Below are 24489 nucleotides of genomic sequence, written 5' to 3'. Positions count from 1 at the left end.
CTGCGAGTTGAAAATCAAACAAAAAAAAACAAATAAAATGAACAAACATATCTTACATGGCAGCAACAAAGGGTATTTTAGATGAACACAAATAAGAACAGTCAGGAATGAGCAAAAAACTCAAGTTTTTATTTTAAGATACTGAAAAAAAACGTTACAAAAGTGGAAGCACTACAGGGCAAGAAACCAATGAATGAGTAAATGATGACTTAATGAAAATGATGAAAAACAGCAGTTAAGCCAATGCAACCCAACTATAAATCCCTCCCTGTAAACCAAACACACAACATGTCAAATAACTGTAAACACTATTCTATCATTTTTCAAATGCAAAGCATACAAAATGACATTTTCATTAATTTTTGAAAAACAAATTAAATGACATGAACTATATTTTTAATCCACACACCTTATTTTAGAAACCATTAATACTTTTGTCCATTAAAAAACAAACAAACATCTTGCAGTTTTTCTGTATAATTTGAACTATAGATTTTTAAGTAAATCAACACCAAAGCTTACTCTAAAAATATGTGAACATTTAACAATTCACACTGCTAAATATAATTTTTTCTCCTCACACAGAACACTCATTTTTTCCACAACTTTTTTCCAAAACACTGAAAATAGTTTTGACAAATTCTGATTTGTGTGCAAGAAAAGCACAAACTCTGCTTTTCTTTTATCAATTTAGCTTTTGGTTTGGAAGGATTTGAAGCTGGAAATACTGTAGTGACTGACTGATGAGGATATGGGAGAGCCTAAGTCTAAACTGTTCCTGCGGGAGCTTCGTCGTGACCCACTCCGGGAGCCTGTGGTGGATCCTGGGGCAGAGGCAACATTGTATGGACTACTGATGCCTCTCGAAGACACAGATGACGCCTGGAGCATTTTAACGCCAGTGCTTTCCTCTGTCAGGCAGTTATCCAGAGCCTCTTTGTAAGAGATCTTAAGTTTACTTTTGGGGCATGTTAGGTTCTTTGTGTGGTATTTCGTATCTTGGAGCTTCTGGCCTGCTCTCCCATCCAGCCAACCCATTTTCAAGGCATCTTCTATGGTTCTTCTACCACCCATTTCTGGGTCATACAGACCTCCTGTTACAACTTGGAACTCCATGAATCTCTGTCCTGCTTCATATGGCAGCCACCGCTCCTTAACTGCCTCAGGAACTGACATTTTTCTCTTCATTTTTACATCTTCAAAGCCAATATAGGCTTTTTGAGCAGGCTTAAGTTTAGTGGCCATGTCTTCAGTTATTATGCCCATACGACACGCCTCTTGGATGCTGACCCTTCTGCCACTTGCAGGATCAACAATTCCTCCAGTGCACGCCTGGGCCTCAAGCAGTCTCTGGGCAGTGATGGAATCCACTAGATCACGATTTAACGCCTCTGTGACAGATATCTTCTCTACGTTGTCTGTGTCAAAAATGGCACCAATAGGTTCTTGTTCACCCACTATTTCAACAGGAGAGGACACAGTGAAAGATACACTGGACATATGTTTATGGAAATCAGGTGAATCTTGCAAAACACTGCTAAGCTTGGCGCTTCGCTCTGTGACAGTGGTCATCTTTGTTGTGGTCATTTTAGCGAGAGTAGGAGATAAGGGTCTTGACACCAGTGAGGATGATTGTGAGGATGATGTCGACAAAGAGGGAACTGAGCCTTCTGATGTTCTTAAATTAGATGATGAAGATGTTTTTGTAGTTGTTGATGATGATGTTACTGAAGATATTCCCAAAGGTGTTCTTGAAGTTGTTGATGATGATGATTTCACTGAAGATGTGCCCAAGGCAGCTGGTTGTCCAAACGATGAGCTATGTTTGGTCTTTTTGGTGATGATATCAGCAAATTCATTAATGGTGATGGCTCGTGCACGATACTGAGCTACAACTGATTCATCAATTAATCGCTTTTCAAGCAGTTCTGTAATGTCATACCGTCTTCCAGTTTTCTTGTCATTAATAAGAAACTTTACAGAACCATCTGGAGCAGTAATAGTGACCTCTTCCCATTCACACTCTTGGTCGGACAGCTCCAGGAAGGTCTCGTAGTCAATAAGCCCTTTGTCATATGCTTCTCGGACTGTCATCTCTTTATTGGTGTCTGGGTCCACGATCAATACTCTCCTCTTCCTCAGAGTGTTCTTCTGTGTTGACTCTTGACTTTTCTTGTCGATTATAGGCAAAAGCATGAGGCCGGTCTTCTTATCTGGGATACAGCGGTTCTTAAGCGCCGTGTAGGTTAGGTTTTCTTCCGTGTTAGGGTCAAAGAAACCTTTAGTATCAGCATTCTGATCAGAGAGGATCTTAATCATTCCGTCATCCAGGTAGCCTCTTTTGTAGGCTACATTCACATCAATACGATGACTGTGTTCCGGATCAATGATACCACCACTGGCAATTTGGGCCTCTAGTAGACGAATGCCATGGCCTTTCTCCACCAGGCCTTTCTCAATGGCCTGAAAGAGAGAGATAGTCTTGTCTGTACCAGGCAGTCTGTAACCAGTCACAGCCCTTTCTGCCGCTAGCAGGTTATCTTTAAACTCTGGCCCAAACAGTCTTCTATTGTAGGCTTCACTAACAGTTAGATAGAGATTGTTCACAGGATCAACTATAAAACCTGAGGCAGCCTGAGCTTCAAGCAGTTCAAGAGTGGTCCCAGATTTCAACAGTCCATCTTTCATTGCTTGATAAATTGTCAGTACTTTATCACTGGCCTGATCATAAACTCCTGCTATGCAGGTGGAACCTCTCAGATAGGAGCGTAGACGCTCTTCAACCTCTTGGCTGGTCAATCTACCTTGATTCAACTTGTCAATATCAGACCGCTGCAGCAAGTTTGCATCCACTAGATCCACAACAGACACCTGGCCCCTAAGCCCCTGGACAGTTGCTGGCTTTTTAGGTTCAGGGAGAAGCAAAAGACCTGTGCTTGGATCAGCTTTACATTTTTTCTTCAGGGATATATAAGGAGTTCCTTGCTTGGTGTCTGGGTCCAGATAACAGTCAGGACCCTGACTCAAGGCATGGTATAGATCCTGATCTATGAGATTCCTATTTAGTGCAATGTTTTTGGGTAGGAATATACTGAGGTCAGGGTCCAATATACCCCCTACAGACTCTTGAGCTTGAAGCACACGCAGAGCTGTGTCCTTGTCAATTAATCCCTTCTTCATGGCCTGGCCAGCTGACAGAAGTTTGCCAGTAGTAAGGTCTTTGTAGCCTATAGCAGCAGCTTCCGCTGCAAACAATTTTGATTCATCCTCTTTATCCACTACTCCTCTGGCACATGCTTCTTTGACTGTTAGTTTCTGGTTAGTTCTGGGGTCAATGATGTGACCTGTGGCAGCCTGAGCTTCCAGTAGCATGTCAGCACTATCAGATGACAGAATTTTCATTTTCTTTGCCTCTGTAAAGGACATTTTCCTTGAAGGCCCAACTGCCACACCAGCAATGGATCCAGTCCCTTTTAGAAAGATTTTCTTATCCACAGAGACCTCTGGGACTGTTTTCTTTCCCTTCAGTAGTTGGTCAAACGTTGATTTGTCCAGGACCCCACAATCAAGCAACTGCTGTGCTGAGACTGGTTTGCGAACACCATCAAACATGAGTTTGGAAGGGTCCTTCCTCTCGGTGACTGGTAAAAGTATCAGGCCTGTGTGAGGCTCTGATTTGGATCTTCTCTTTAAAGACCCATAGCTGACATCACGTTCTGTGTCTGGATCAAGGTAACAATCGGGGTTCTGGTTTAATGCACGAAGCAGATCTTGATCCAGAAGATTACGTTTTATAGCTGTGTCTCTAGGTAGAAACACGCTAAGGACTGGATCTAGAATGCCACCTGCAGAATCCTGGGCTTGCAGCAGACGAAGTCCTGTCTTTTTGTCAATTATTCCCTTCTTCATTGCTTCAAACACTGAAAGAGGCTTGGCTGTGTTAGGATCTTGGTAGCCCACGGCAGCAGCTTCTGCTGCTAGGAGTTTCTCTCGATCTTTACTGTCCACTACTCCCCTTGCACATGCCTCCTCTACTGTCAACTTCTGATTTGATGTAGGGTCAATAATGTAACCTGTAGCAGCCTGGGCTTCCAGAAGTAAATCTGCACTATCTGGAGGCATGATCATCTGTTTCTTGGCTTCTGCTAAAGAAATCTTCCCTGAAGGCCCAGCTATTACACCAGCAATTGAACCAGTCCCTTTTAGAAAGATCTTTTTATCCACAGAGACCTCAGGGACAGTCTTCTGCCCTTTTACTAGCTGGTTAAATGTTTCCCTGTCAAGAACCCCACAATCAAGCAACTGCTGTGCTGAGACTGGTTTGCGGACACCATCAAACATGAGTTTGGAAGGGTCCTTCCTCTCAGTGACTGGTAAAAGTATCAGGCCTGTGTGAGGCTCTGATTTGCATCTTCTCTTTAAAGCCCCATAGCTGGCATCACGTTCTGTGTCTGGATCAAGGTAACAATCGGGGTTCTGATTTAATGCACGGCAGAGTTCCTGATCCACAAGGTTACGCTTTATAGCTGTGTCTCTCGGAAGGAACACGCTAAGGTTTGGATCTAGAATCCCACCTGCAGATTCCTGGGCCTGCAGCAGACGTAGTCCTGTTTTTTTGTCAATTATTCCCTTCTTCATCGCCTCAAACACTGAAAGAGGCTTGGTTGTGTAAGGGTCTCTGTAGCCAACAGCAGCAGCCTCTGCTGCCAAGAGTTTGTCTCGATCACTACTGTCCACCACTCCTCTTGCACATGCCTCTTCTACTGTCAGCTTCTGATTGGATATGGGATCAATGATGTGACCTGTCGCTGCCTGGGCCTCCAGTAGTAAATCTACACTGTCTAAGGGCATGAGCATCTGTTTCTTGGCCTCTGATAAAGACAGTTTCCCTAAAGGTCCAGCCACCACACCAGCAATCACTCCTGTCCCCTTTAGAGAGATCTTCTTGTCTGCAGACACCTCTGGGACAGTCTTCTCCCCCTTCAGTAGTTGGTTAAATGTTGGTTTGTCCAGCACCCCACAATCAAGCAAGTCCTTTGCTGTTACTGGTTTACGTACACCATCAAAGACCAGTTTAGTAGGATCTAGTTTCTCTGAGACTGGCAAAAGTAGTAGACCAGTATGAGGTTCTATCTTGCATCTTTTTTTCAAAGTCTCATAGCTGGCATCATGCTCAGTTTCCGGGTCAATGTAACATTCAGGATCTTGTTTCAGAGCATGACGAAGGTTTTCATCTAAAAGGTTGCGCTTGATAGCTGTGTCTTTAGGCAGGAACACACTGAGATTGGGATCTAGAATTCCTCCCACTGATTCTTGGGCCTGCAGCAGACGCAGTGCAGTCTTATTGTCAATCAATCCTTTCTTCATGGCCTCAAACACTGAGAGAGGCTTGGCAACTTTAGGATCCTTGTAGCCAACAGCAGCGGCCTCAGCTGCCAATAATTTGTCTCTATCTCTTATATCCACTACTCCTCTGGTGCATGCCTCTTCTACAGTCAACTTCTGATTTGTTTGAGGGTCAATTATATGACCAGTTGCAGCCTGCGCTTCCAGTAGCAAATCTGCAGTATTCTCAGGTAGCAACATTTGTCTCTTGGCTTCTGACAAGGACATTTTGCCTTGCTTCCCAGCTACCACCCCAGCAATTGGCCCAGTCCCCTTCAGATTGACATTTTTATCAACAGACACTTCTGGGATGGTTTTCTTCCCCTTTTCTAGATCTTTAAATGTTGGCTTGTCCAGGACACTACAATCCAGCAGCTGCTTGGCTGTGACAGGTTTTCGAACACCATCAAAAATAAGTTTGGAGGAATCTATCTTCTCAGTGACAGGAAGAAGAAGAAGGCCCGTGTGTGGTTCTACCTTACATCTTCTCTTCATTGACATATAAGTTACACCGTCCTCGTCTTCTGGGTCCAGGTAGAGCTCAGGTCTTTGACTCAAAGCACGGCATAAGTTGTCATCAATTAGGCCACGCTCAATGGCTGTGTCTTTGGGAAGGAACACACTGAGTACTGGATCTAGAATGCCCCCCACAGACTCCTGAGCTTGTAAAAGACGCAGTGTTGTGTTTCTGTCAATTAGCCCCATCTTCATGGCCTGAAATACTGAAAGAGGTTTATTTGTCCCAGGTCCATTATATCCTACAGCTGCAGCTTCTGCTGCTAGCAACCTCTCTCTGTCCTTATCATCAATCACACCATGATTACATGCTTCTTCAACTGTCAACTTCTGATTAGTTCTGGGGTCAATGATGTGTCCTGTAGCGGCTTGAGCATCCAGAAGCAAATTGACGGCATCTGCTGGGAGGAGATTTTCATTCTTGGCTTCAGTGAAAGTCAGTTTTGCAAACTGAGGTCCAGAAATGGAGCCTGGACCTTTTGGACCTTCAACTACCACCCCGGCTATTGGGCCTGTACCTTTTAAATTGACTTTTTTGTCAACAGACACTTCAGGGACAGTCCTATGTCCCTTCACCAGCTGGTTACATGTTTGTTTATCCAAAACACCACAATTGAGCAACTGGTCTGCTGTCACTGTCTTACGGACTCCATCAAAAATCAGAGTGGAAGGATCCAAGGTTGGGGGTTCTCTGGCAGTCTTCAGTTCAGTTTCTATGTTCTTTCTGACAATGGTGACCTCATGTAATTCTTTCTGGGTGGCTGACAGTTTAATTTTATATGATTCTTCAAGCTCACGTAACTCTCTCATCAGCTTTTCTATCTCACTTTTCAAAGATTTCTTTTCCCTCTCCGAAATATCCTTGTCTGTCTCATACTGCCTAATCAGGCCATGTTTGCTATCGCACTGGTCCTTCCAATGACTTAAATCCCTCTTCACTCTTTCGTTCTCCTCCTGTAGACGCTGCTTATTGCGATACTCAGATTCCAAGGACAGTTTAATGCGGCTGAGTTCCTCCTCTAGTCTTGAGATGTGGTCTTTGTCCTTTTCTGACAACTGTAATTTCAGCAACAGAGTGTCTCTCTCGGTTACAATTTCATTATACTGGGACTGAAGGGATTGCATGGTGGCTCTTATCTGCAGGAAATAAAGAGAGAGAAAAGAGACAAGAAGTTACTCAACTCAAAAATACTCATATATTAACAGTATAGATGAGGAACCTCATTTATTTCTTTTTCATTTTTTGTATACAACCAGTGGTTATTGAGGACAGCGCACATTCTTGCTCTTTTCAATCTTTCACAGTGCAAGAATTCTTTCTGCGGAAAGAATATTTGGTTGCACGGCTTATTTAGAAACAATAAAAGCATTTTCTCAAAAATAGTTTTTTGTTGTCGTTACAACTCAAGCCTTTTAAAATTTTTGTAAAAGAAAAACAGCTGGCAATAGTGTTAAAAGTTGAAATATAAAAAGCAAGTCTGTGCCTGTTCTGCCAAATTGTCATTTGGTTTGCTATACTAGTGATATAACAAAAAATGGCTAATTCTATTTAACAACCAGAAAGCAAGACTAATTTGCAAAACAGCACAGATACATAAAACCAATAGATGTGGGCCAATTGTGATCACCTGATTTTAGTTTGCAAGAGGAGTTGTCATAAGCATTTTTGGAAACTGTAAATTTCTGAAGTCATGCCAGTGCTGTTTTACAAGATTGCAAAAGGTGTCTTTAAGCCCATTAAGATGTACTAAAAATATAAGAAACAATGATCAGAATCTAGTAGCCCAGGAAACCAGCGGCAGTGATGGTGCTGATCATTCTGGGCAAATAAAGTGACCCCAAAAAAGCAAGCGAAATGCATTAACTCTAACCCTTAACTCCCCATCTTTCCACAGTGTGTACAGGGAGACAGTGGAATAGGAAGGCTGTCAGGTAGAGAGGCGCAGATTATGTTTGCATGCGAGTTTATACACATGCAAGTTTATTCAAACACATACAGACGGTATGTGTTCAAATCAGAGTTGCATCTACAAGAGGCACTCCAGCATGCAAGGAAAGGGTTCGCTTCAGACTAGCTAGAGCTACAGTTGCTACTTGAATGCTTCAAGTGAAGACTCTGATTTGGAAAGACGAGAACAGTCCAGGACTAAGCACCAAACCTCCATGTACCTCGGTGGCCTGCGTTTGAATTTTCTCAGTCTCCACTTTGAGTTTCTCCCTCTCAGAGGAGAGCTCGGAGACCAGGTTGCGGTAGTCTAAATTACTGCGCTCACTGGCCTGTAGCTGCAGCTCCAGCGCAGTAATCTGCGAGGAGAGCTCATCATCACTTCCCTGTTTGGCCCTCAAGAGTTCATCTTTCTCATGTCGTGTTGTCCTTAGCTCCTCATCCAGGCTCAGCCTCTCTTTGGTCTGAGCTTCTGTCAGCGCCTTTAGCCTTTGAAGCTCAACTGAGTTTGCATTCAGTATCTTGCTCTTCTCCTCTATAGATTTATAAAGACCTTCATTCCTGAGGTTTGCCTCTTTGACTTTGAGCTGCTCCTCAAGCAGCTGCTGCTGAAGGGCTTTCAGGTCAGAGCTCAGCTGTGTGATGTGCTCTGCAGAGGTCTTCTTCTGTCTCAAGCTTTTCTCTAGCTCCTCCTGCAACTGAAGACGCTCTTCTTCACCTCTCTTTTCGGAATTGCTGGCTTGTTCTTGGCTTTGGCGTAGTGCAACGATAGTGCTGCTGTGTTCTGCCATGGTCATATTGGTCTTCTCTAGCTCTGACTCGATCTGCCTTCTTCTGGCTACTTCTTCTTGGTTAGCTTGCCGCAAATTCTCCACCTGGCTCTCAAGTCCATCTCTTACAGCTTGGAGGTCCTTGATGCGTCCCTGTAAGCTTTTCATATTTTGCTCAACTCTGCTTCGCTCCCTGCTTTCTCTCTCCAGCTCCAATCGCAGTTTCTGAAGCTCCTCCTTGTACTCCCGCCCCTGGGTTACAGCCACTGATGAATTAGTTAGCTTCACTTGCAGCTGGGACAGAGTCTGTTCAAGCACACCCTGACCTTCTTCTGCAGTTTGTCTTCTGCGGGTCTCCTCCTCTAGACTGTGTGTGACATAAGCCAGTCGGTCACTCGTCTCCTGCAGGTCCTTCCTAACCTCAACCAGCTCTGCTCTATACTGGCTACTTTGCTCGTCTCTCTGCCTCATCAACAGTTCCACCTGACTTTCCAATTCTCTTCTCTTGCGGCCTTCCTCGATGATTACAGCCCGCTGAGTGTGAGCTTCTTCATCTGCTGCCTTCCTTTGTTCCTCAACCTGGCTGATAGATATTCGGAGTCTCCGTAGCTCCTCCTCAAGATTCCTCCTCTCTGCCTCCATCCTGTCATACTGCAGCTGGAGCTCCACTGTATCCTCGTCCCTCTCAGCTGCCAGCCTTTGCATGTCTGCATGGCTGACGTGGATCTGAGATTCGTAGCTGAGCTTTAAGTTATTGATCTCCGTACTGTATTGGCTCCTTACCTTTGACATCTCCTTCTGCAGCTCCATGAACCTTGCTGTCTCGTCAGCAAGCTGTCGCCGGAGCTGTTCAATCTCAAGCTCTTTATTTGACAAAGTCTTCTCCACCTCCACCTTGGACCAACTGACTGTCTCCAGCTCGTTCTGCCTCTTTCTCAGCACTGCTTCATACTCTTCTCGCTGCTGAGTGTAGCGCTCTTCTGCTAGCTTCCTCTTCCTCTTTTCTTCATCCAGCAAGTAGTTGAGACGTTCCACCTGATCTCTGAGGCCTGCCAGCTGGCTCTGTGTGTTATCTAGGTTCTCCTTGGTGGCAAAACACTGCAACGATGCAGTTTGTTTCACCTCCTCCATTGACAGCAACTGTTCTTTTGACTGGTTCAGCTCCCGTTGGTACTGAGCAAGAGCATCTTCCAGTGATTTGTTCTTGGCGTTGCGGTCTCTCATATCGTCTCTCAGAAGGCGAAGTTCTTCTTCTAACAGGTCAATCTTGGTGTTACGAATCTGGAGGAAAGACAAAGAAAAGATGAATACAAATGTGTTTTTAAAAATAATAAATTAAACTTTCATTATTATTTTTTACCCATTTGTGATGTGGTTAACAAGTATCCAGCATAACATTTGCTTAGCACAACCCTATTAACACCACATTCATAACGTGTTGCCATGAAGAAACATTCCATTCAGTTTGAGGCAAATCCAAAACCCCCAACCAGTTCTGACAGATACCTATGCCTTCCTGTTAAAAGGGAGTTTTTCCTTCCCACTCTCCAAATGCTTGTTTATGGGGAGTGGGGGAGTGGGGCGAGATGTTGTCATCTCATTTGATTGTTGGGTTTTTCTGTGTTATTGTAGAGTTTTATTTGCCAATATAATTAATTGAATTAAAAAAAAACTATAGTTATCTCATGTCTCTTGCGTTCTCCACCAACTTTTCTGTCTTTTAGGTCTTATTGAACAAAAAACTGCTTTTTCAAAATCTTGATCATACTATAGAAGGTTATCCATATGAAACCACACACTTGGCTAACAGGTTATCAATCATAAGACGTGTGGTTGTGTGGTTTCACAGTAAGACCCAATCCTCCTTGTGGATAGTTAGTTGCTCATTGCATTGCATGCAATGTGTGTCTTAATACTCTTTTAGCTGATGGATATTAATACACAGAGTTCATGAGCAAAAGATGCATGTAAATGGGAGCAACACAATGCTCACTGCAGGTGATGTTATTAACAACAATGGTGGAAGGTATAAAGGAGTTCCTTTAACTTTAACGTTATATCAAAGATTAGGTGACAGATTTACCCCAAATTCTCATTCATAATCCCTGGGCAGTTTGATGACAAGATGTCATAAACAGAAAGAAAGAAAAAGAAGAAGAAAAAAGAAAGAAAACCATGATTACATCCAACAAGATATTTTTGGATGTTCAGCATTGGAGATCCGTACCTTGAGCTCCTCCATGTTTCTGAGCAAATCTCCTAGGAATCTGTAGTAGTCGTCAGAAAGGGTAAGCAACTCCATATAACGAGTCTGCAGTTGGGTAGCCTGGAACAGAGACAAATTTAAATTTAATTAAAAAAAAAACATCAGAAAAATCAACTCTAACCTACAAGAAAAAACATGTCATGTATTAATGGTTTACTACATGTCTAATGTTTTTACTACAGTTGCATTACTTCATGATTGAGATCCACTGACGGCGACTTCAGCATTGTCCTCTTCACTGGGATGTTGAGCAAAGTTTCTAAACCAGAGGTGTAAGCTGCAAGGTCTGTTTCATAGTCCTGTTAAAAATAAAAAATGAATAAATAAATAGAGGAAGTTGATCTTTTAATGAATCTGAGGCCAAATGCACTCGATTATTGACCTACTTACCTTGATAGCGTTCACACAGGCCTCATTGTCCTTCAGCACACTATCTACTGTCTCCCTCCTCACCTTGATTTCTGCATTCAGAGCCTAGAGAAACCCACAAGGTACAGATGTCAGGTATCTGATGCCTTCACAGAAAATTATTGGAAGTAGCTCTAATAATAGAAAAAGTTCAGCATATTACCTTCTGGTTATTAATGAGGTCTTCCAGTGCTTGAACATTTTCTATCTTGGTGGCCTGTAGAGCCACCTGTTTTCTCCGAGTGGCTTCAATCCATTCAAGAATGGAAGTGCTGGTTTGCTTGTAGTGTTGCAGCTGAGGCAGATATGATCGAAGGTCCTGCATTCTGAGCAAGTGGAAGAGGCCACCAGCATAAGTGAGTTTTACTCAAATGCTCTCATGCCCAAGTTTACAGATTAATATTGTTTTTTATTATATTATTTATTATAACATTTAAAATACTGAAGCAACAAATGTTTTGTGCTTTGCTCGATCATTTTCTGCCAATCACAAATTGACATATGTGTATGTGAATAAGATGTTTTAAAAATAGATTCACATGTGTACAAGCAGCCTCATATACATATGGTTGAATATGGAATGAGTTATTTACTGCATGACTGCAAAGTCTTCAATTTGACATTAACAGCCAGTTATTATTAAAAACTGACAGAGCAGCATACCTCGTATCGAGCTGTAATTGGATTCGTCTCCAGCGGTCTGACAGCATGTTCACATCTTCTGTGTATTTTGTTAGCATCAGGTCACACCTGTGGGAGGATCCGCCCACCTGGCCGTTCCAGTGGCTCGCCTTGGACAACTCTGCCTCCATAGCATTTAGAATATCTTTCTTCTGATCCAGCTCTGCTTTGATGTTCTGCACATCGACACACGACACAACATCAATCATACGACTGCATCCACCGTATAATAAAAATCAGCCTGATAAGTGGAATTAAAGCATATGTCACAGCACAAAGGATATAATAAAAATAGGGCAGTATTCACAAATGATTTGTCTACTATTATCAAAGAGTAGGAAAACACCATTATCTTGCAAAAATACCTTCAGAGTCGACATATATTCCTCCACTTCCTCAGGAGACAGAGAAGTGGTCTCCTTTTCTGTCATTCTTGCTTCATAAACTTTCACAATGTCCTCGGCTCGTGCCACACTCTCCAGCATGTCCCTTAGAGCTCGTAGCCTAAAACCAGCATATGGAATAATCAAATATGCAAATATGCAAGGCATATGTGTGTTTGTCATAATGTAGATTATCTGTATGTAAAAGTATCTTTTTTTGCAGATAATAATTGATCTTATAGTGCACAGTTATTAACTGTGCTTTTAAATTAATCAGAAGAACACACTAAGCTTTACACCATCGTTTTGAGGTTTTGCCTTGTGTTACGTACCGCTGAACATAAGCTGATGAGCTGCTCTCCAGGCTGCCCAGTCTTTGGTTAATCACTCCAATCTCGCTGCGGAGGAACTGAGCTTTGTCTGAATCATTCACGCTTTCCAGCTCGTTTAGAATGCGCTCCTTCAAAAGTAAGTACTCAGCACGCATCGAGTCCACATCACTCTGCACAGTCTGAAAGATGCACATATATGTGTCACGATAAATACAGGGTCGTTTTTGTTTTCATTCTACATGCATTTCTGTTATTCTTATATTTTATGCTTTCACCTCTAACTGAGAGATCTTGAGGCTACAGTCCTGCACGCCGTTGTCTCTGAAGCAGACATGGATGTGCTGACTCAGCATGTCTTCAGCGGCCTCCAGCCTCAATCTGAGTGAGTGCAGCTCTAATAAGCTATGAGATGATGATGATGATGATGATGCGGATACCTTCCTCTTTCCTGGGTCTGTCTTGGTCACTTTTATCACTTCCGTCTTCACCACCTCTTTCTTTGCCTCCGCTTTCTTCTCTGCCTGTCTTCTGAGCTCTGCTCTCCGTCTTTCTTCTTCAAGCCTCCAGGCCTCTTGGCGCATCCTGGTCTCTTCTTCAAGCCTCCTTGCGTCTTCTGCAGCAGCAGCAGCTTGTACTTGCTGCTGCTGTAAAATAATCAGCTGGTGTTGTTGCCCAGCTGTTTGCTGTGATTGTTCCTGCTGGACAACTGTGGACAAAACGATTTTTAAAAAACAGATAAAAGTTTTTTCAAAAGTTCACTAGATTCACTTATTCAATTCAATTATTCCATTATCAAGCACACAGACTCAAATGCATACTGTATACTGTACTTTACTGTAGTATACTGAAATTCGTACTAAAAATATTGAATTTGAGCAATGTTTATATTGCTCAAACACTATAATTGGTAAAGTGTAGCATTTAAATCTTTATACAGTACTATACAAATACAGTAATTGGGACATTTTATCTTTTCTTTCATGCTCCCATAAATTCATTCTCTGGATGGACATTTTACAACCCTGTTTATCAAAGTGATAGACAAGTCTAAGAGACATCCGGCTAAAAAAACAAAAGCCAAGAAGTGCAAGAATAAACATATGGTGCTGAAAATGAGCGCAAGAGGTCCATCTGATATATGAGACAGAATAGAAATGTACAGAATAAACGTGTACTTGCAAGGTGATCATTACTACAAACACTTACTGTAAGTAGGTATCTGCACCACTAGCTGTTCATAGTGGGTCTGGGCATCATTGACCTGGTTCTCTATGCTCCTCTTGTCCTCATCAGCAAACATCTGGGAATTTACACTGTTCAATACAAACTCATCATAGTGAGTCTCCATGCTCTTGATCATTTTCCGGTACTCCTCTGGGCGCATCTTGGCCAACTGAACAGACACAGAAACATTAAGTTTAATTTGGAGAGGAGAGGTCAGAGGTCAAATGTGACATGATATTTTAAATCTTTGGTGCCTTCTTTATGTTGACGATATTCACCACACTTGTAAGAACCATAGTTTCTAAGTTCTAAGGCTATTTCTATAAATTAATTTTCCACCATTAAATCATCAAGTGTTATAACAATAACAGTGCAGTAAAATGATTGTAGATAGCTGTTGCATGTGTGTTTTTTTTAATGCAAAGTGCAAACTGGAGCAGTAAAAAGTTGCAAAAGGGACTTTGGTTTGGAGCAGTGGGTTTCGAGAGATGCTTAAATGTCTGTTTGAATGCCGCAGAGTTATGCAGCACTCCAAAGTGTGCAATTATGGGAGCTGTTTCCCAGCATCTGGAGGTGGCTCAGGATGAGAGACGTTTACACACTTTTTAAGCCCATGTTAAATGGAAGACTACAGCTGTTGGCTTAGAACAAACTGTAAAAGCAAAAACCCACCTTTAAAACCAAATAATTAAACGTTAATTAACACTATGTCACAACTTTTATTATGACCATTCGTTTTCTCAAAGTTTTCATACATCAAAGTTTGACTTTGACGTATGACTAAATATTTTTTTACAGACAGCAGAGGCCGACTTCCAAGACCTCGTCGGTGCTTACCATGGAGATGGTGAGGGAGTTGATGCGTTGGATATCCATGATGCAGTACTGCCAGGAGATGAGACTCTTGACGTTGATATAAAGCTGGCTCCAGATTGACAGGATTGCTTCGTAGTACTGCTCGTTTCTTTGCACGACACAGAGGTGAAATTTAAAGGTTTCAGGATTATCTTTCCAGCCAAAGCAAGAGTTATACAATCACCTTTAACAGTAAATGTCCAAATCAAAGCATTTTTTGTTTCTTACTTGTTGGCGAGACTGATGCTGATTGGATTAGGTGGTGGTACAATCAGGCACACAGAGGGCACCAACATATCCAGACCCCCCGGGCCAGTCACCAGCCACTTACTGCGCTGGTTGTTGTCCTTTAGGATAGCTTCATTGCCCTTAAGGATCACCTTCTGTGAGCCCAAAGGTCACATAAAACACATGAAACACAAGTTAGAATACAAGGAAGAGAGAATGTCGGTGCAACGTAAAGTAAAAAAATAAAAATACTATTATGTGTTTAACTTTGACATCTAAAAACTGACCTGGTCCTGCTTGAAGTCACACAGAGCCTTGACAATGACGCCGCTGGTGTTCTTCTCTTCAGGGTTTCTGGGTTTCAGTCTCACGATCTCCTTGGACTTGCTGACCAGGTGTTTAACCTGCCTCCTATTTTCCACAATCTTCTCCTTTTCCCTCTGAAGACAAAAAAGGTTTCAGCCAACCTGCCACTGTTTAGCCATTAACAACTGCTTTACTTTTCTAATTCGCCAACATTTTTGTCTCTCTGTAAATAATGAAGTCACACAGAATGGCCTGTCCTGTATGAAACATATGACCTGCAATCCAGAACTGGTTTGGGTACAATAACAATAACATTATTATACAAGAGTGGAAGATATTTCTAGACCAAGATTAGTTGATTTAATGATGCCAACGTTACAAAACCTTAGTTTTGAGAGTTCTGTTTCCATTTTTGTAACTAACGCCATAACTACTAGGCATGCAGTCTGCCTTTAAAGTACAAATAATGTTTCTTTTACAAGAATGGGCTGAATTTGAGCATGTCTGTAACAAGATGCCACCAACAGAATAGTACTTTCTATTGTTTGGCAAAAGTTTGAGGGCTAAGATGCGTGTTTCTTCTGGACTGTAAAAACTGGGGTCTGGTCCAGAATGAGTAAAAGAAACATTTGGATGGTCATTCGAAGGTATTATCCAATGGTACTGGAGTTGCTTCACTATTAGGCTGTACACTCAAAACTAATTTGCCCAAAATCCTGCCCATTTTTTAATTACGTGTAAATGTTCTATGTGATTTTATAATATAAGTACAATAAGTAAAATGTTAAATTCAAAGAAAACTTGTTTTACATTGAGTTTATTCCGAGCACACACTCCTGATGAATTATCTGGCTAAATAATCCACTGACTTTATATATTTCAGGCTTTGTGTTGTTGTTTATCGTAGTGCCTGAGACATGAAATTTTCAAAAGCTCATCCTACATCAAACATCTATTGTATGTTCAGTCTAACACCAGCTGATGTGTTACTGCTGTAATGACGCTGTCGTACCTCCAGGTTTCTGAGGAGCTCCTGCAGGGTCTCCAGAGAAGTGTTCTTGTCGCAGATGAAATTCTTACGAACCGTCTCGTGTTCCTTCTGCAGAGCACTGTACGTCTCGTTGGCCTCCTTGAAAAACTAAATGCACACGTGTGTAAGCATATGTGATATGAGTTTCAGGAGAAAACACGCACAATTTGTGAAATACTGAGTGAAATCTAGCATGAAGTTAATTGTAGTTTCCCAGCCTCATTATGATAAGTAAACAAGCATTTTTTATGTGTACATAACAACTGAAAAGCTGAAAGCGAATCAAAATGCTAATGTAGCATCAGAGGAAATCAGAGGAACAGAAGTGTCATGGTGCATCTTTTCCATGCACTCTTATTCACAGTGTCCGTCAGTGTGACTGACTCCTGCAGGTTCATGTTTATTAGAGTAGCTTTAAGTTACCTGGCTGTACGCTAAATTCTCCTTCAGGTGAGTGTCGATGCATTTTGTTATTTGAAGGAGCCAGCTCCACTGAGTCTGCAGGGTGTCACTATAAGCCTGAAGAGAATGCACAAGCACACAAAGACTGGAAAAAAGTCAAGCTTTACATTTGCAGGTTTATAACTAGTTGTTTTTGGACTGAGATTTCTACTTCTGATCGCTCCAGACCTCGATCTTGTCCGATGCAGGGTGATCATTCTTCAGGAGGTTGTCCACTTTGGCCTTCAGCCTATTCAGATCCTTTTCTTTTACTTCCAGGGCACTCATCAGTTTCTGTTATATAAGAAGAGGTGGATAATCACAGGGGACACAGGAAAAACATCAGGATGCAGCAAGAGGGAAGTTCTGTGGCTTCGCTGTAAGTGGATGACTAATTGCAGCTGCCAAAATCCAATCTACCACAGATGATTGCTCCCTTATGAGATGCAGATTACTACATAAAAGACATCAGCGCCATTTAGGCTCAAGGGATTGCCAAGAATGTTTATTGCCTAAAATGAAGCTCGTAAAATTGGAAATTAAAAAGTGGATTTTTTGCAGCATCTACTGAATCCAGCTCTATTCATGTTCCCTTGTGATCTGATGTTTGACTAACCGAGTAGCTCTCCTGCTTTCTGGGGATATACTGGTCGATGTTCTTGTCTCCCCAGTCAAACATCAGTTCCTCTTCCTCCTTCTCATTCACCCACATGATCTCATTGGATATTTCCTGAATGATCTGCTGGAACTCTCGCAGCTGCTGGGTCCGACCATGGGACTTTTTCTAGCAGGGTTAAACAGGGTTAAAGTGAATCAATTTAATACAAATCTCTAGCGATTAACAGGAAAATACACTACACAGAGATAATATTTAGTTTCTTCACCTGGAGATTGTCCCATTCCTGCTCCAGAGCCTTAAGATTGGCTTTGTCTCCTGCCTTGATCTGGGGGAAGAGAATGAGTCAAATTATGTGTTTCAAAATAAAGTGATGTGTCAATATTTGTATATGCTAATAATTAAAACAGATACCAATAATAACAAATCGCTATTTGACCAATAGCGGATCATTTTTATTTGTTTAGGTTATTTATCTCTTTACCCTGTGATCTTCTTTAACACTGGTTTAGTTTTGTGACTTTATATATCCCAAACAATAGATCAACGGAGCTTCTGTTTGAAGCAACAGTGAATCTCAGCATCGTCTCATCATCACAGCATTGATACTGAACCTGCTGACTGAACCCACCAGGTCATCTCTGGCTCGATCGAACTCGACACTCCTCTGGATGGAGCTGTGAAACCTCTGGTGGCTCATGAGCTGCTGCTCGATGGCTGCAGGATCGTCTCCCCATGGAGCTGTTTCAATCAGACGCTGCATGGAGTAGATCGAGTTTTAGAGAGGACTTCAGACACAGGCACTTCATGTCACCAGCAGGTGGCGGCAGAGATGCAAGTTAAACCAGCAATTTGCTGGTAAATTCATGCACCACTTAGGGTCAAAGATCAGCAATCCACTCAGAAAGAAATGATTTAGCACTGAGTGTAAAACAATAGCTCCTTTTAGCTTCTATTTGTACTTAACCACAATGACCACATGATCCCTTAATACTGTGTCTACACCAACATAGCAGAGCATTCTTTTCTATGCTCTGTGTTAAATGCTGTGAATGTTGTGTTATCATAGCGATCCTGGTTCGGCGAGATCTGTCATTTGGTTTACTGGCACCTTTTATTACACTGTCATAAAGTGACACAGCACTTAACCATCTAGTTAGTGGGTATTAATGTCACTTTTGTTGTTGAAGAAGTAGGTCTTTCTTTCACTTTCGGTTTATTTCACAAAGATTTCTTTTGTGTAAAGTGTCTGTTTCTCCAGTTAAACATAAAAAAAATACTTTTTCTTGAACTGTTTAACAATTTTAATTATTTTAATGTAGTTGTTCACATTTTTAGTGTGTTTAAAGAACTATAATATATTAAATATACTGTGGAGCATTTTAACTTCTGTTGTGTTTAAATGTGCTATGATATGAAATGAGCTGATTATCTGACAAACGTCTTTGACTCACTAATGTGACAAATTACATCAACTTCTCTTAATCTGAAAAAATGAACGCTGGTGTTAACCGAAATCGGGTGATCAAAATGCAACAATTTTAGGGTATTTAAGACTGAAATAAATGCGCAAAAAACCCTGTAAAAAATGTAAAAGAAAAAAAAAGAAAAAAAACAAGCCTCCAACAAATCTTTTAAAATGTAAATGTTGCCTAAATTTCACCGAATATTGATTTTTAGTAGATTTCTTAGCCTTTAAGTATATTCTTCTCGACTCCCCCAAGCTGGCGTTGTGCTTGACCACCATCTACTGCTGGTAACGCACAGTTTAATGCACACTGTCGTAATCCCCCTCAAGCTTTACCAAGGCACCTTAACACAGGATTCCTTAAAGGGCTCATGAATGTCAGAAGACTGATCTTCAAAAGCAGCTGCAGATGCACGTTAGGTATTAAGTTGGGTGTGTCTATACACGCCTTTTGCTGTGCAATCCAGCCCATAGCATCATGATAGCTCCTCCCAGGTTCCTCCCAGCCAACAGAGCCCCCCCTGGTGCTCTTCCTTCTCTGCGTGGTGCCTGAGATGGCCATGTGGACCCCCTTCAGCTGGCTATTGTACATCTCCACACTATGGATTAGAAAACAGAAAAAGATGAGACTTGGAATGAACAGCATATGCTATACAAAGAATATATTTTTATAATAATTCATGAAATCTCTGTTTGTCCATCCATCTGTCCGGTCAACAAACATTCATCCCATCTGCTTTAAAAATGGGAGATTAATTACTGACTGCCTGAGGAAATTTGGACTAAGTTTAAAGCTTGAGATACATTCACTATCCTTTTGAAAACCACAAATGAATTACTTAATTACCTGCATGTGATGCATTTAAGAGACAGTTACATTTTAGCGTCAAAATCATGGGTAACACTGACCTCGGATGGGCACTGTTCTAGTAAAAGAAAACTCAGATGATTAAGACAGAGAGAGAAATCTGGCCTTCCTTACCTTCTCATTACGTTCTCATTAGGCTGTCCCATCTGTCGCAGGTCGGCCCCGCAGCTCTTCAGATTTTGAATGGCCTCTTTGGCCTTCCCCATGAAGTACTCGGCCTCACTCGGGTTTCCACCCTGCAATACACAGACACAACCCCGAGGGAGGGGATCCAGAAAACTGAATGGGCACATTTGGAGTATAGATGTCTTTTGTCCTTGTTGTGCTTTAGATTGAATTATTTCCATTTAGAAGTGCCAAAAAATGTTAAAACTTCAGAAAAACAACTTTTACAACCCATGGAAGAAGATGATTTATGACAAGGACAAAGCGGTTGTGATAGTCTGCCAATATAAGTAGTCAACAAGACAATAAATCACACGCCCACAAATTTTAAGCTGAGTTTTGCACTTGCGATGAACTTCACAGTAACATAAATAATTCATGATAGGTTGCTTAACAGCTAAACTAAGGAAGGGTGTAAATTTAAAGTGGACTGACAGTTGCAATACAGCTCAAGGGGCCAATTCTAAAAATCACATCCAACAGGGAGCTAAACAAAAATTAAACATTATCTATCTGGTGTCTCTCACAGATTCTGACCACACACCAAAAGCCTACACATCCAGCTACTCCAATTACAGCCGCACAACATTTCTGTCATTCTTTCTGTTTCTTTTTGCCTCAGAGGACAGCCTACAACACTACACTCTTCGTGTGAAATAAAAACCCTCCTGACTCAGCTAACTGACTTTTATCTGCACTTCTAGCAGTAAAAGCGCAATAAGTAACACAAAAAAGAAAAGAAAACATGACTCACAGCTTGAATGTAGTACTCGGCTTTCTGCAGGTACTCGTTGCACTGGCTTTGCAGGATAGCGGCCTTCTGGTTGATAGAAGTAAGTGTAGAGCCACTGTGGAGGGCAGTGAAGTAAACTCATTAACATTAAGATCTTCAGCTTTAACTATTACCAAAATATTCCCAGTTACCGCAGCGGTTCCCAGTTTTTTTCACCGTGTGTTCCCCTAAAACAAAGCAGTGTCACCTTTTGCCCTTTTTGTCAAAATATCATCAAAGAGTGAATTTCCCTTCTCAGATTGTTTCATTTGAATGTAGCTGTTTTTAGGAAAAGATAAAACTGTACATTAGTTATTTAAATAAATGTTAAAGTTTTTCATGGATAAGTCCTAACCCCAGTCTAAGTAGGGTCAAAGACTCCCGCCTCTCTTTTCACCCGTTTTAATTCGGAAAACTGAAGAAAAAAAAGACAAGACGAGGAATTCTGTTAACCTTTAACTTCATTTTTGTTGCAAGTTTGCAGACATGCATTTCATTTACAAGCAATCTGGGAATTTTGATTGTATCATCATGCAGGTGTGGAACCTTGTATATATATATCATCATAATCCACAAACTGAAAAGATATGGTTATGGCTAGATTATTCAAATACATTAGCTAAAAAAACACACTGCAACGGATTACATCAGTACGGGCTCAACAGCTGGTATGTCTAGTCAACATTCATACACAATGTGCCAAAGAAACTCTTTTCACTGCTATTATAAACATTAAAATTTTCTTTTAATATTATTTTAGGCTTAATTTGATAGGAAAACACTGCAGGCACGCAGGAAAGTGAGGGGAAAAGTCTGAAGCAGACTTGAACACAGATCTTTAGTGGGGCCTTTGGTATATGGGCCATGCGCTCAAACACATGAGCTGTGGCAGCAGCCACAAATCTAAAAATTTAGAAAAATAAGTGTTGTTATAATAGAGATCTCTCTGTGTCGTAGAAACAAGAGCCGGAACAAGGAGATATAAAGACAGAAAAAAGCTATCACCCCAGATAACCAGCTATCACTGCTGCTTATCATACGTGTTTTCAATTCTGAGGTACTAAACTATTTATGCTGGCTGTATATGGGCAAAATGTTTTGTACAGTCTGAGCTGAAACTCAGATAAGCGTCCAAATTTCTACAAAAGATACATTTCCTGAAACCTGCTCTGGTTTTCACAAACACACATACAAACTAAAATGTTGACCTCATTCTAAAATATGCATAAAGACCCACTCTATGTATCTATATTATCAATTTTATTGACCAGTTTTGATATACTTGTGTTATCACATATATCATAACTATTGCCCTAAAAATCTATGCCGACATTGGCTTATTTAACTAGCTATGAATGAGAGCACTGTTTCCAAATAACACCTGTAATATCGCTGTCATCTCTACACTTGTATTTCTTTTTTTACTTACCATCCAGAAAAAAGTGCTACCAACTATAATAAACAATGTAATAAATGTACTTATATTTGCCATAAGCTGCCCCAGGTACTTTTCCCTTAATCACAGGGCTTACATAAGTACCTTATCTCAAACATCACTCCCTGATATAAAACTATCAAAGCCATAAACGAAGTTGCTCTGACTCACAACTTATGTTTGCGAATTGACTTTCCTCAAAGTGCAGAGTTAGAGTTGCATGTGTTAAAGCGACACGCGTGTCCGTGGGTCTGTGAAGCAGCAGAGGGAAGGCGGCAATTTAACGCGGACTGTAAACCTCGTTTCTCCCCTTGGAGGTTTGCTCCTGTGCAGAGCAGAAGCTGAGGAACAATTGAAAAGATGTGCCAAAGACAACAGTTGTATGTCAGCATCACGACGTGTATCACTGCGCATTATCAGTGTGTATGATCAGTTATGTCACTGACGTGACTCTGCAAACCAATCTGAATTAAACATCACTTTATTTTGTTTTATACACAAGTACCACCAGCTTTGCTTCAGTGTTACAAAACAAGTGGAAATGCTGTTACTTTGCAGAACAAGAACATTTCCCTGTAATTATACTCTTGCGGGCTGATGTGCATTTAATTGCTTTGTTCACTTTTTTAAAGCCCAGTGAGTATCGGGTGTTTTTAGTCTTTGCAGGGCCCAAAAAACCAACACAGGCTGTCACGGTTAATATTTAATAATCTATCGTGCCCTGCAGTTCTCACATTGGCCACAGGTGCAAAAAGAAACCCAAAACTTGTGGAAGAAAGAGTTTAAATTCATACCCCATTCCGCCGATCATCCCCCCGCCGGCGCCGCTCATCGCCCCCCCTCCCATGCTGGCCCCACGCCACGTCGTTCCTCTCGTGGTTCCGGCTCTCATGCTGCTCGCCATTCCGCTCGCCATCCCACCTCCCTTCACGGTCTTTGAATAGGTGAAGGTTTTGTGTCCGTCGTATCCGTACTGGTCGTATCCGTTACCCCCTCCGTGGAAGCCGTCGCTCCGTGCGTACTGGTAGGTGGTTTCTCCAGTCAACTCTCCCCTGGAGCTGGCCCTGCGGAGCATGTTCAGGGCCTGCTGAGACCCGTACGCTGACATGGTGACCAGAGAACGGCAGCCTCGGCGGCTGCACAGAAGTTACTGGACGAAACTAACTGGACGGAAACAACCTGACAGGTTGCCGCCCTCTCTCTCTCTCGCCACCCTGTCCGCCCTGGTCCCTCCGGTGCAGACTGCAAACCGAGAGCAGGACGGGACCGTTTTTGGAGCCTTGTGACCACACCTCTCTGTCTGTCAGCCAAAAACTTTTTTCTTTCTCTATCTCTCTCTCTGCCGCTCCCCTGTCTACTCAGCTGGAGACTGTGTGTGTGTGTGCGTGTGTGTGTGTGTGTGTGTGTGTGACCCTAAGGTCCACAGGTTTGAACACCTCGCAAACGCAGGACGTTTTGAAACATTATGACATTTTTACATGATGAGGAGGCTTCAATAAAGACAGCTCGTTTTTGGAAAGCATGGGTATGTTATGGAAATCAGAGTCTGAGAGGAGCATTTTGCAAACAGAGACAGTTTTAAAAGCACAGTTTGAGAAAGCGGATCAGATAGCATTTGAACAGAAGGCGATCAGCATTTGGAAAGTGATGCAGTTCTTTCTTTTTTACAATAACGATGTTTCTGAAAAGTCAGGTTCTGTGTGTGCTTTAGTAAAGTGGGGTTATTTTTAAAGTGACTGATTATGAGAGCGAGTTAGAGATCATCCCAAATTGGAAGCTTGAAACTTACAACTTGTTAGTTAGTGTCAAGTTGATGGATTACTCATGGTGGCAGTTCTAGTTAAGGAATGAAGTCGATTGCATCCTCACAATTATAAAGCAGAAGAAGGAAATACTTGTATTTGCCAGGATAGCTCAAATGTACACACTGATTATTTGAAAAAAAAAAAAAAGTATTGTATATACAATATGCTCAACATACAATACATGATTTAGTAAAAGGACTAGATTATATACAAATGCGATCAGTGCTTAGATTTTTTTTAAGTATGGTTTTCCCTTGACAGATGTGCCTAGGATATAAAAACAACTGCTTTTAGTTACATTCCTAGTTTAACAACATCTGTAGTATTAAGCAGAAACTAGTAAAGTAATGGCTGTAATAATTAAAGACCTTAAAGGCAAACTGCTTAAAGTACAGATAATACATCCAGTACACCAGGTGATGCATCTTTTGAAATTTAAATTAAAACAGCTGCCGGGGTATCGCTCACTCCTCTTCTCCACAGGTGTTTTTAAGTCTTTACATGCCCCTCCCATCTGCTTTCAGTCTGTGTCCTCAACTGAGAAGAAACTCTCTCTTTCTCACACACACTTTAACGTTGCTCACACAACT

General features: G+C 41.6%; 1 protein-coding gene across 2 annotated transcripts; it reads right to left on the bottom strand.

Moving 5' to 3' along the window:
• Positions 1-108: 108 nt before the first annotated feature.
• dspb (desmoplakin b) lies at positions 109-23353 on the bottom strand. 2 transcript variants are annotated; one of them, XM_085137384.1, is made up of 24 exons: positions 22889-23353; positions 20642-20735; positions 19837-19958; positions 19303-19453; positions 18018-18143; positions 17655-17714; positions 17387-17554; positions 16960-17064; positions 16753-16848; positions 16312-16437; positions 15281-15433; positions 14994-15148; positions 14748-14874; positions 13893-14079; positions 12962-13392; positions 12687-12865; positions 12337-12475; positions 11954-12147; positions 11454-11616; positions 11273-11356; positions 11074-11181; positions 10844-10942; positions 8071-9897; positions 109-7038 (listed from the first exon to the last, which is right to left on the bottom strand). In XM_085137384.1, exons 1-24 carry the CDS (start codon positions 23200-23202, stop codon positions 691-693), a joined length of 11556 nt encoding a protein of 3851 aa, XP_084993510.1. In that variant the 5' UTR covers positions 23203-23353; the 3' UTR covers positions 109-690. The 2 variants fall into 2 exon arrangements, with proteins under 2 accessions (XP_084993510.1, XP_084993511.1); XM_085137385.1 differs by having other exon boundaries at positions 9400-9897; positions 22889-23352.
• Positions 23354-24489: the final 1136 nt, after the last annotated feature.

The sequence above is a fragment of the Neolamprologus multifasciatus genome, chromosome 17 (genome assembly GCF_963576455.1).
Source record: "Neolamprologus multifasciatus chromosome 17, fNeoMul1.2, whole genome shotgun sequence".
Classification (NCBI taxonomy): domain Eukaryota; kingdom Metazoa; phylum Chordata; class Actinopteri; order Cichliformes; family Cichlidae; genus Neolamprologus; species Neolamprologus multifasciatus.
The sequence above is the reverse complement of the archived record's forward strand: the minus strand, read 5'-3'. Positions and strand labels throughout refer to the sequence as shown.

Excerpts from the sequence above, each read along its gene's own strand:
- dspb (XM_085137384.1), bottom strand. The coding sequence starts at position 23,202 with ATGTCAGCGTACGGGTCTCAGCAGGCCCTGAACATGCTCCGCAGGGCC. Across the intron at positions 11,182-11,272 it reads CCTGTGTGAACGCTATCAAG|GACTATGAAACAGACCTTGC; the intron begins GTAAGTAGGTCA and ends TATTTTTAACAG. Across the intron at positions 7,039-8,070 it reads TTCAAACGCAGGCCACCGAG|ATAAGAGCCACCATGCAATC; the intron begins GTACATGGAGGT and ends TATTTCCTGCAG.